The sequence below is a fragment of the Cupressus sempervirens genome, chromosome 1 (assembly GCF_028749045.1).
Source record: "Cupressus sempervirens isolate cs-2001-9-10 chromosome 1, ASM2874904v1, whole genome shotgun sequence".
NCBI lineage: Eukaryota > Viridiplantae > Streptophyta > Pinopsida > Cupressales > Cupressaceae > Cupressus > Cupressus sempervirens.
The window spans coordinates 140,209,104-140,221,980 of record NC_143118.1 but is presented as its reverse complement, the minus strand read 5'-3'; the positions used below and the strand labels follow the sequence as shown (position 1 = coordinate 140,221,980).

The following is a 12,877-nucleotide window of genomic DNA, read 5'->3' as shown; positions in this document are numbered from 1 at the left end:
AGTCAATTATATGAATCTAATAAAAAAATTATTTCATAGATTAGTTGAAACCCACATAACTCTTTTTTGTATGAATTTAGCCAAATAAATTGCAATATGGAAAACCTCCAAAAGGGCTCCTATAACACAAAATCAATTTGGCCAATCATATAATTTATACAACTTATAAAATTTATAAATGAATAATAAAATTTTAGAAATATTTTCATTATTTAATAATAATTACTTGTGATTGGTGGAAACTAATATAATTTTCGAAGAAAGCAAATACAATAGTACTATTGCCTATGACAAATACAATAACACATGTATTACCTTTTGTCTCTTCATGTACTTCAGTTTTGAATAAATGTATTTTAAAATTTCACACCAATCTATTATTTACTAGTAACAAATAGTCTATTCCTTATGTAGTGTGTCAAAGCTTCTCTCTACACAGTTGCTTACATGCTAGTAAGGGAGGGATCCCATGAGAGCCCCTTGGGCTCTATTTTTATGGAGCGGGTAGCTCCATGATACTTTTTTTTGGGGGATTGGGGGGGGGGCGCTAAAGGTTTATTTGAAAACTTTTCCTACAAAATAGGAGCTCCGACTTTTTAACCCCCTTAATTTGAGCGGGTGAAAATGGGGTGGTGCTGAATTAGCTCCACAAATTTAGAGATTTTTTTGCCACATGTCAAGAATCTATTTATTATTAGAAAAATTAAATTATGATAGTAATAAAACAACAACATCATAAATTTAAATTCTTAAATTGATTTTCATGAGAACACTAACTTCCTTAAACTTAAGAACTTAATTTTTAAAGATGAACCACTCTTTAAATAGTTCTAAAAACTCTCAGCAACCACCCTAAAGAAGCCCTAAAGAAGCCCATCCATGAGACCCCAGGGCCCAACCTAATCTATTAGATATTGATTATAAATTTCCATATCAATATTATTATAATAATAATAATAATAATAATAATAATAATAATAGAAATACAAAATTAGTTTGAACTTTATAAAGTATTTTTATTTCACAACTATTATGAACATATGATTCTTAAACTTTTCTTATGTGTACTTGGCATATCTACAAAATCTAGACAAGAAAAATTGTGTCGATCTCCTTCCACATTTCCATGGCGTAACTATTGCACTGGTGCGATTGCTGATTAGAATTACCAAGGCACGAAGGAAGTCCAGCTCGCGATTACATTCTGGATGTTTGCGGCTCTCCTTATTAATTGTACAGTTTCGTCCTAAACAGGGAGCACTAAATTGTTTGCAAGAGCTCATACTGTGAAACTTACCAGCTTCGTGAAAGAGAGAAGACTGTTGAAAAGGGTTTGCAATAGACGAATTTTATCATGTTTCCCTCGGCATAAGTGCTCCTCTGCCTCAGTAATCAAATTAAATAAGATATTTATTTCCAGATCAATGACAGAGTCTGCAATGGCTTTTACCGACGAAGAAGCCAAGCGCAGGGAACGTGTTCTGTCCACTAAACTCTACTTTGACATACCGCAATCCAAGGTGACTAACTCTATTTTCGATTTTTTTATGATATTTGTACGGCTAGACTACAAACAGGTTAGTTAAATTTGATGAATTTCTTTGATTCCAGGTGCCTCTTATATACTCTTCTTCTTACAATATATCGTTTATGGGTATCGAGAAACTGTGAGTTTCCTAAACTGATTTCATTTACTTGCATTGAGTTTGTTTTTTTGTTTTTCTGCTGCATTCAGTTAAAAACTAGGGACGGAGGAGAAACAGACAGCCGAGAAACCCAAATATGGACTCCGAGAAATTCAGGCCCAGTCTATTGCATTTATAATCATATACATATTAAATGCTACGCCGAGTCTATTACATTTATAATCATATACATATTAAACGCTACCTTTATTGTTGCAGAAAGTTAGCAATAGATTTAATTGTGAGCAGGTGCAATAGTTTGTGCACATGAATATTATTTTGGTCTGTGCTGGACGGCTGGTCTGTGCGGACCACATTTATGATAATTAATTTACTTTCTAACATCTCCCCATAAATTAATTATCAAATTGTTTTATCACAATTTTAAAAACAAGGCAGAGAAGGAACCCTAGAAGGGAAACCCAAATATGGGCTCTTAAGGATATGCCATCAGCTCTGATACCAAGTTAAAAATCAAGCAGAAAAGAAACCCATGGAGAGAATGCAAAATATGGGCGAATTCAGTCCCAGTCTATTAGATTTATAGAAAAATACATATTAAATGCTAACTTGATTGTAGACCAGAGTTAGCTGGATTATTAATGATAGACGGTGGAAGATAGCTGGTCCATATTGAACGACTGCATATGAAACATGTGTGGAAATTCATCTATGGTCTGTGCCGACAGTTTGTTGTTGATAATTGATTTACCTTTCCGACACATTCTAATTATAGCCGAATTCAATGAGACTCCACAATTGGGGTTCGAAAATGGATAAACTGATAGGTTAACTCTGGACTTGTTTTCTTATCCATGAATTGAATTTTTAGTTCAAGGCAATTGAAGAGGTCTATGTCACTTAAACACCATCTTCCTGTTTTTTTTAATATGTAATTATTTTGAGATGGTGATGCTAAGGGCTCAAACTTTAACCCACAATCATCAACTTGCTGAATCTCTAAGCAGCTGTAGAGGATTTATTTAGTAAGGGGTAATGTGGGAGGTTGAGGTCTGTTATCATCGTTGGAGAGGTCTATGTCACTTAAACACCATCTTCCTGTTTTTTTTAATATGTAATTATTTTGAGATGGTGATGCTAAGGGCTCAAACTTTAACCCACAATCATCAACTTGCTGAATCTCTAAGCAGCTGTAGAGGATTTATTTAGTAAGGGGTAATGTGGGAGGTTGAGTAATCCATTGAAATTGCGCATAATCACAGGAGGAATCACCTTAATCCTGCAGATGGCAAAATTTTGATATGCTAATTTGTTGTATATTTTAAAAGAGCTTGATTGAAATGAAATACAGTAACTCTAGATGAAATTCAAGTCAATCTAAGGTGACTGGCATTGAATGGGTAGGTGCAGATATTTTGTCATACCTACAATTGTCTCAATTTTAAGAGTTTACAATTTTCTTTAATCCATATCAGACAAAACAAGAAGAAGCGGTGATTCTGCAGCTACTCCATCAAATTGATTGGTATATTCTCAGCCAAGGAGCAAATTCAATGAAAAAAGCAATCCACGAGTTACTGCGATAAGTGAACCCCTTGAGCCAGCGATCTAATGTGTTGATGACAGCATTAGTTAAGGGTAAAAAAAACTTTTGAAGAGACACCACTCTGGAAATGAGGGTGACCGCCACAAACAAACACAACCCTCCAAAGGATGCTTAAGGAGGATTTGTGATGGAAGAAAGGCATCAAGGAATTAGCACCAAGCCTTACCCAGAAAAGAAAAAACAGCATACAAAGGAGATGACATCAGTTCCGATCCACTTAATTTACAACACCAAACCTGTAATTATATAGTCTGCAATAAGCTTGTATTCTACTAGTGTTGTGGTATGAAATGGAAGAGTAGAATTAATACACAACTCATATATTTGTTTGGGTGATAATGTGAAATGCTATTCTAAATTATAAAACGAGGAAATACAAGAAGGGAGAGAAAATACATGATTGCGCTTTAAGTGTGCCACCTCATTATGGATGACTGATATATGTGTCATAAATGGACCAAGGGGGTACTGTATTTTGCCATTGGGCTTAGATAGGAGGATTTCTAGGCATCCTATTGCGGTTTCCTCTCCACTCTCTACAATGGTTGATTGATGGAGAAGTTACAATAATAAGTGGGCGAATAGGCGACATGAATAGTGAGGGCCAAGATGAGCATCCCCACTAGGTAGGCTGCCCCATGATAGATGTTTGACATATTTTCCACATGTGGGCCAAGAGAGTATTAAGTCCTCTCTTGGGTTTAGTGTGAGCTTCGCTTTGGGTACCCTAGTGTGCTTCCTCATTCAATCTGTTATTGTTGAATATGAAAACCAAATATGGATATTGCATGACTTATCTTATGGATATTGATTATTAACATATAAAATATTTGTACTCACATGCTTGATCCCTAACCCTTGTATATATTATTTGAAATGCAAGGACAACTCAAACATTCCTCCATACCTTACAAAATGTGAACGATATGATCAATACCCTCCAACTCAACTAACCAAACGGAAATAATTTAAACTATAGCCATTCAGAAAATAACAATAGGCAATTAATCCCTAGGTTAACGAGACCTTACTTCATACTAAGGAAGAAACAAATAACCCACCTATTGACAATGTTGATGAAATTTCTGAAGCATACTCAAGACTAGGTCCCAAAGTTAGGGGAAATGTTTCCTTTAGAGATTACTATAATGCTAAAACACAGATTACCCTGAAGGGAAAGAGAATAACCCAATAAAGATTTAGGACGAAGGGTAAGTAAGTGACTTTACCCAACTTTGATGTATTTGGAAGAGTCACAACATGCTCATGGGTCCAAAAGATGGACACACATCTCTTAGTTAGTCCCATTGTGGAGGTAGACATTATTAAATTTGCTATCCTACACTTGGATGAAACTGCCCATGATTAGTTGCATCATGACCTTATTACATAAGGCCACCAACACATATGACTTATGATGTATTCACTTAGAAATTTATCAAAAGATTTGATTAAAAACACCTTGAATGTACTTTGAAGAACTCACACAACTAAAACAATATGAATAATAGAAGATTGTTTCACTGAACTCCAAAAACTTTTAGTCATGGTACTAGAGGTTTCTCAAAGTACACTCATGCTTATTTGTAGAAGGGTTGAAAGAATGAATCTGAGGTTTGGTAAGTGTTCTCAATCCTACAACAATCAAAGATGCAATTAAAAAGTTAACGAGATTAGAAATCACATCATCTAAAAACAAGCCTTATACAAAAAGTCTAACCTCAAAAGCCCCTTATAAGAAAATTGGAACAAAAAATTTGAATTAGTTCAATGTTTAGTAAATTTCTCTTAAATGAAATTTACCATAGCTAGTTGGAGTGCCACAAAAAATTTGTGCAAACATCTTTAATTTTACTCAATATGGCTATGCAAATCAACAAAAGTAGAAACATATAAATGGGTATAGCTTGATTAACAAATTTAATATGTGTAATCCTTTTGCTATGCCCAACACTACAAGGTAGAGAGGCTTTTGTAGATTTTTTAAATTTTTTTTTTCTATGTGGAATCTTGTTATCCCTGTAACCAAAGGAAAGCCTAATTACCTACTTAGAAGACTATCTGCTGAAGCAAAGCCAAGGACATCTTTCATCCTAACTTGCATTTAAGGGTCTCTATTAATGAGGGGCATTTGATAGAGGATGAATTCGACTTAGGTTCTAGAGAACTGCAAAAGTGATCAAACCCCTGTTGAGATTAGGAGAGATTGTTGGCACTTGGAGAGGTTGTTCAAGTAGTAGACATGTATCAATGACAAATTGTGTCATTGATGTCAACATATGTTCTAGGATTGCAAACAAACTCAAATTTTGCATGTTGCAGGTCATTAATCAATTCAATATGGACAATGATTGACTATTTTGGATGTGTGAGCATACTTTCGTGTTGTAGGAGTGTAGACATTATGTCTATGGTCATTGTGCTTTATGTAATAGTCTGTTTGAATTACAAATGATTTAGTAAAGACTAGTAGTAGGCCATGAGCAGGGAGGAAATAATACCTACAAAATAAATGTCAGAATTTAAACAATAATAAGTTCAACTATACTATTCTACCCTCTATCTTAACCCCAAATCTTAAAGATGTCTCTAGGTTGGGTTTCCTAACCCTTAGTTATTCTAACATCTTCTCTGGAGTGCACCCTTTAAGGTTCTTCTTGGACGGGACATCCTCTATCCAAGGCCAATCACATATGTATGTGTTGACTCAAAAGAATATTCTGGCCATTATGTAATTCTCATCTAGCCATTCATAGAGAGTTGTACTAATCTCTCGCATTGTTATGGAAGCCGTTCATACGAGGATCTAACCTCCTGCATTGGCACTATGAGATTCCATTTATCACTCATCTAGCCATTCATACGGGGTTGTGCTAATCTCTCCCACTGGCATGATAGGCATTCGTAAGAGGAATGCACTGACTTCTCACACTGGCACTGTGAGATTACCTTTATCCGAACTTAGCCATTCATATAGAGACAACCCCACACCCTACACTAGCACGTAGTCATTCAGATAAGGATGAGCTTAGTCCCTACATTGACACTAAAGGCATTGGATAATTAATTCTCTCATATGAATGTAGCATATGAATTAGCTCCTTATAATAGCTAATCTTTAAATATCATTCTTTTGAATTAATGTGAATTTCTAATATTAAAACTTTACTCTTGCAAATTTCTTATATTTCAATAAATATAGTTTATACACACACGCACACACACATATACCCATCATATCATTAATAAAATAAAAACATCTTAAAATAATATTCATTGTACCTTATAGGGCCGGTTGGTGCCTGATCCCTTTAACCTCATGTTGCATATAAAAAATATGACAACCCTTATTAGGAGTCCTTCGTATGCTTGGACAATGTTGGTACTTCTCTTTTAATATCTTCAAAATAATATCCCCCTTTTAATGGCTGACATACCATCCACATGGTTTATGACTCTTTTATATGGGGTTGGTGCCTTTACCACTTTTACGTCTATCTTGGAGCTCATGCTAGATATGAATCTTGTTTGTCTTTATTATATAAGTACGAAATTTCTGCTTGTCCTTATTGTGGATGGTGATACTCTTCGTTGAATCCTCCTCCACATCAAATGGAGCTATATATATTTTATTCTTGTTTGATCCCTTTCTTGTCTCAATTCCTTTTAAATTTTTACGTCTACCAATGATGATTAGATCACATGGGTTTGACTTTCCTTAGGCGCTCGAAGGTGCTTAGATGTTATATTTTATTTGGTCTTGTTTCACTCCTCTAAATATTCTCCTTCCTCTATTTAGATTGCATTCCCTTTTAGGGTATTGGTCGCATTCCTTTCGTATGGTGTTGATGAAAGTAAAATTGAATTGCCTTTTACATGTGATCCTAGATAAGTCAATAGCCCACTTTATGAAAGGCTGCAATTGTACGCTTTCCTTAAGCATGTTTTCGGTTTTTTATTATGTTATTGTATTCACATTAATATAGTTATTGTTATTGCTTTCAGAAGAGGTATGAGTGGAATCTATCATTCCTGGTGGACTTCAAAGGAACTGTTTTGGCAAGTATGTTGCACATTAATCAGTTCACATTTCTTATATTTGTTATCCTGAAGTAAAGGTGGTTAGCCTTTCCATCCTTGGAGCAAGTGTGCTCAGGCAGTGATCCTTTTTTATTTTCATCAAGCCCTAACAAGGTTGGAATTTTCTAACAAGGGTTTAAGGTCTCTTAACATGGATCTGTCCTTTAATAGGGACAATTGTACTAAATGCATAGTATTTGACTCCTAACAGGGTCACATCCTTTTATAGGGAACTTACATATTAGTACAATATCTAGTGGGTATCATCCCCATTGGGGTTCTTCCCTTTGATCAATTTTATAATTTTGGAATTAATTACATTTATGCACAAATGATTCACTCACCCTCTCAGTTGTGAGGTGTGGACTTTTCTTATTAACAATTGGTATTAGAGCACCAGGTCCTCTTTGAAAAGGAAGTTTAGTGGCTTGAGGAGATCTAGGATGGCATATAGGAAGGAAAGTTCTAAATTTGATTGAGACAACTATGACAACTCAAAGAATGAGATGAGAACTCACCTGATCTTTATGAGAATTGACTTTTGTTTGATTACAAAGCATCAATCTGGCATAAAATCAGAGAGTGGGCAATCTTCATGCGTATTTGATGAGAAGGAGGAATTTCAGTGTAACATGATTGCAAGAGAAGCCTTACTGAGTGCATTATCAAAAGTAGAATTTATAGAGGTAAAAGAAATTGATTCACCAACTGAGATCTGGACAAAACTAGAGAAGATATATGAAGAAGATGAGTAAACCAAGCAAGCAAAGTTGCAGAACTGGAAAGCAAGGTTGGAGAATGCAAGAATGAAGGAAGATGAGACAATTAGAGCCTATGTTCAAAGAATTACAAAGATTGTCATAGGGATAAGGAACGCAAGAGGAATTATGACCGAAAATGAAATTGTGTAGAAAGTTCTTAGATCTTTGCCACCATCCTATGAGAACAAAGTCAATGCTATTGAGGAGGTGATTCCTCTCATCAAGGGATTCAATAAGGAGACACTAATTGGTAAGTTACAAGCCTTTGAATCTTCTAAATTAAAAGATGCTTTACCTAAAGTTGTATCTGCATTCAAAGCTACTGTTCATAAAGATAAACAATGCTAACAAATATTACGAGTCCTTCTAGTGGAAACCTTGCAGATTATGCCAAGGATTGGGCAGAAATAGAGGAAGAAAAAAGAAAGTTGGATGAGCTTTAAGCTTTGATTGTGAAGAGAGAACACATAGCTAAGGGAAAATTTCAAGGCAAATTTTCTATAATCTGTTATTCATGTAAGAAGGTTGGTCACTTTGCTTCTATATGTCCTACCAAAGAATCTAAGATTAAGCCTAGACCTTGCAAGTCAAAATTTACTAAGGAATGTTATTATGCTAGTAATGATGAAATTGAAATCAAGGATATTAACTTTGAGGACAGTGATAATGAAGATGCAATAGGATTTGTTGCAATTAAAGATGAAAGTCCTATTAAGGAAGAGAAAGTTTTAGTTTCACATATAGAGAAGAATTCATAATGGATTATAGACAATGGATGCTCACATTACATGACAAGGGATAAAGACAAGTTTGTTGAGTTGAAAAAGTATGATGGTGGTGTTGTTAGATTTGGTGACAATACTAACAACACCATCATCATACTTTTTTAACGGAAAGGTTCTATAAGTCTATAAGACTAACATAGATAATGTTCTATTTGTTGATGGTTTGAAGCATAACATGTTAAGTGTTGGACAACTTGTAGACAAGGGTTACCATTTGCAGTTCAGAGATGGAAGATGAGTCAATTAGAGATCAATCGGGAAATGTGATTGCTATTGGTACTAAGACCAAAGGTAACGTTTCAATTAAAGCCTTGAGAAGTAAGTTGTTTTGTTGCTAAGATTAATGATGGTTATGGCATAGAAGGTTTTGTCATGTAAACTTTGATATTATGGTGAGAATAATTAGAGATCAATCGGGAAATGTGATTGCTATTGGTGCTAAGACCGAAGGTAATGTTTGAATTAAAGCCTTGAGAAGTAAGTTGTCTTGTTGCTAAGATTAATGATGGTTATGGCATAGAAGGTTTTGTCATGTAAACTTTGATATTATGGTGAGAATCAGTAATTCTAATGCAATCAGAGATTTGCCCAAGGTTATGAAACCTACTAACATGATGTGCAGGGAATTTGTGATGGGAAAGCAAACAAGGAACAATTTACAGAGAAAGACACTTACTACTGAAGGAAAATTGGAATTGGTGCAAACTGATGCAGAGGAATGTGGTGGGCTGTCAAGATTTGTAAGGGAAATACAAGGTATTCCAAATTCCCACTATGGGTCTAATGCACTTAGATGGGTCAAAGAGGTCAAAACAAAACCAAAGCTTTACCCAGTACTCAAAATGATTTAAGGTGTTTGTTCATCTCAGATATGAAGTGATTTGACTGGTTTTAGCCCTCTGTTCCTTGATTCAATTGTCAAACCCCAAATTTCTCCTATTAGGACAAAGAGCCCCAATTAGCCTGCCAGTCCTGATTTCTTGCAATTTACTGACAACTTCTCCAAAACAACTGACAGATTTAGACACCCATTTGGCTCCTTAACCACATATCAAATTCCTAGGTAGGCTTGTTTTGTAAAGTATATGCTAATTACTGATTGTGCCCTGTTCTTGGGCTTGAAAACTACCACTTTTACAAAGGAAGTATAAGAAATACTTAATCCCAACTCGCCAAACCTTGGGCAGTATTGTATTTCGGTCCCAATTAAAGGTTTCTGCAATCAATTTGGTTCTATGTGTTCAATTCCCATGAAAGCCCCAAATCCCTCCTCAAAACGCCCTAAAATGAGGATTTCTTAATTCAACTCTTGACAGTCACTTCTGGGATCAACTGATTGATCCTACACCATGTCTTTGATGTCCTTAACTTTCCCAAGCATAAAAACATAAGTCTCCTTCAGACGTATCTCCTACTGCTACAGGCTAGGCTCAAGATTCTTCCCTTTCTCCAAAAATCTCACAGGGTACCCATGCAAATCTTACTTTTCTTGCACATTAAATGCCAGGATAGTATAGTACATGTCAATATTGGTCCATTCCTTGAGAATCAGGATGCCATTCAAGAAATGGACTCCAAAATTCAAAGTTCTACTAAAGCTGGTTAATGAAAGCACTAATTTCCTTTCACCAGTCAGTATATAGATCAACAAAACATGCAAAGACTTACGATATGACTGTATTGATGTACTTTTTTCATCCAAATATTGAGATCAATCAATAGGAATCAGAAATCATAAGAAAATCTCAGATTTTATTGCAAAAAACTCCACTTCCAGCCATACAGTCATGTGTTTATTCACATCTCTGGCCGTTCCATCTGTATAAAGACATTTATAGATGCATATAAACCTCCTCAACCAACTCTAAGTGGTTAGAGGTCATTACATTTCATAACAAAAGAGAATTGAAGTTTCCCTCCTAACTACAAGTAGCCATTAAGATTAAGAAATTCGAATTCTTAACTTACAATTTATGCATTATTTGAGACTTGTAACCTAAAAAACCCATTCAATGACTTTATAGTCTTCTTCTAGACCCCTCAAACCATTCTAGTCCTATAGATCCCATTACATCATTATTCTAGTCCTGAGGTCCTTATCAGTATTCTTAGGACAATTTACCTTTACATTGAGATTGTAATCACACAAGGCCATAGTAGGTTCTAAGAATCTTTAATTGATCTAGTGATCTCCATACAAGTCTTTATGCATCCTCATGCCTTTTTGGTCTAAATTGAAGGTCCTAGTGCTCTTGCACCACATACAGACTTATGTGGTCCTACAGAGCCAAGAACATATTACAGTGAGAGATATTTTATCCTTTCTGTTGATGATTACTCTAGAATAATGTGGGTTGGTTTTCTAAGAGACAAATCTGAAGTATTTGATAAGTTTAAGATCTATAAAGCTAAAGTAGAGAATGAATCTAGATTAAAGATAAAATGTTTAAGATCTGACAGAGGTGAGTTTACATCTGATAAGTTTAATGCATATTGTGAGGATTACAATATACTTAGACATACTTTAGCCCTTAAGACACCACAATAAAATGGTCTAGCTGAGAGGAGAAACAAAACTATTCTAGATATAAAAAGAACCATGATGCTTGAAGGTAAGGTAATACATGCTCATTGGAGAGAAGCAGTAAATACTATAGTTTAACCTTAAACAAAATTCAGATAAGGCAAGAAGCAGGTGAAAAGTTCTTATGAGCTTTGCTTTGGTCATGTACCTACAATTAAGTACTTTAAAACCTTTGGAAGCATATGTTCTATTAAGAGAGATGATGAGATAGGAAAGTTTGATCCTAGAAGTGATGAAGGGATATTTCTTGGCTATTTTACTAGGAGAAAAGCTTACAGATGCTATAATTTGAGACTAAAGAAGATCATTGAGAGTGCAAATGCAAAAATTGATGAAAGATTTCAGGTGCAAGAATATGACTTAGATGAGGAAGCTAATCAGGCGAGCACAAGTCAAACGGCAAAAATTAATTTAGAATCAGAATTAGATTACTGGATAGTAAAAATTCTTTAAAATAGACAATGAGATACAAGTTGAAGTTGAAGAGCCAAGGGAAAAATAGAGAATGCCATGATATGTAGCTTTGAATCATTATGGTGATCAGATTATTGGAAATGCAAGTAGTGGAGTAATGAGAAGGGCAAGAATGAGAAATGAATTTTGTTTGATTTCACATGTTGAACCTAAGAATACTAGTGAAGCATGCAAAGATGAATCATGGGTTAATGCAATGAAAAAAGAGCTAGAATTATTTGAAAAGAACAATACACGAGAATTGGTTCCTAGGCCTAAAGATAAAAATGTTATAGGAACAAAATGGGTATTCAAAACAAAATGAATGAACAAGGAGAAGTGGTAAGGAACAAAGCAAGATTGGTATGTAAAGATTATTCACAGCATGAAGGTATTGATTTTGATGAAACTTCTGCTCTTGTGGCTAGATTAGAAATAGTTAGATTGTTTTGGCATTTGAAACTAACAAGAAGTTCAAAGTGTATTAGATGGATGTTAAAAATTAACAAGAAGTACAAAGTGTATCAGATGGATGTTAAATCAACTTTCTTGAATGGAAAATTGAAAGAAGTATGCATTGAGCAATCTAATGGATTTCCTTTACTAGAACAAGAAGACATGGTATGTAAACTTAAACAAGCATTCTATGGATTGAAGCAAGGTCCACAAGCTTGGTATGCGAGGTTAAATAAACATTTGTTGCATTTGGGTTTTAAGAAAGATAGTGCAGACAATTGTTGTTGGCACTGGAGACAGTGGTGTAGGAGTTGGAGTAGGTTCTATCTTTCATGCGAGTTGGTTGGCCAACTGCCTTTACATTATGCATTGAGCCATGAGGGTGGCCAAACACAGAGACTCCGGAGAAAAGGTAGGAGTGGACTGCTAGAGAGACCATAGTAGAGAGTTGAGTGGAGAACCTTATGTGGGAGATAATACAGGTGTATCGGGATGCATACTATGCT

General features: G+C 35.1%; 1 protein-coding gene across 5 annotated transcripts in view; it reads left to right on the top strand.

The window, feature by feature from the left end:
- Positions 1-1,092: 1,092 nt before the first annotated feature.
- HDA2 (histone deacetylase 2) overlaps positions 1,093-12,877 on the top strand; it is a 182,503-nt gene continuing 170,718 nt past the window's right edge. For 4 of the 5 annotated variants that reach the window (XR_016361841.1, XR_016361840.1, XM_089818008.1 and 1 more), the window contains exons 1-2: positions 1,093-1,520; positions 1,612-1,667. Coding sequence is in view for 3 of the 5 variants with exons in the window: in XM_089818008.1 (XP_089674134.1) it covers positions 1,425-1,520; positions 1,612-1,667 (152 nt within the window). In the remaining 2 variants the exon portion in view is untranslated. The remainder of the gene's footprint in view (positions 1,521-1,611; positions 1,668-12,877) is intronic. The other variant, XM_089817999.1, reaches the window with a different exon arrangement.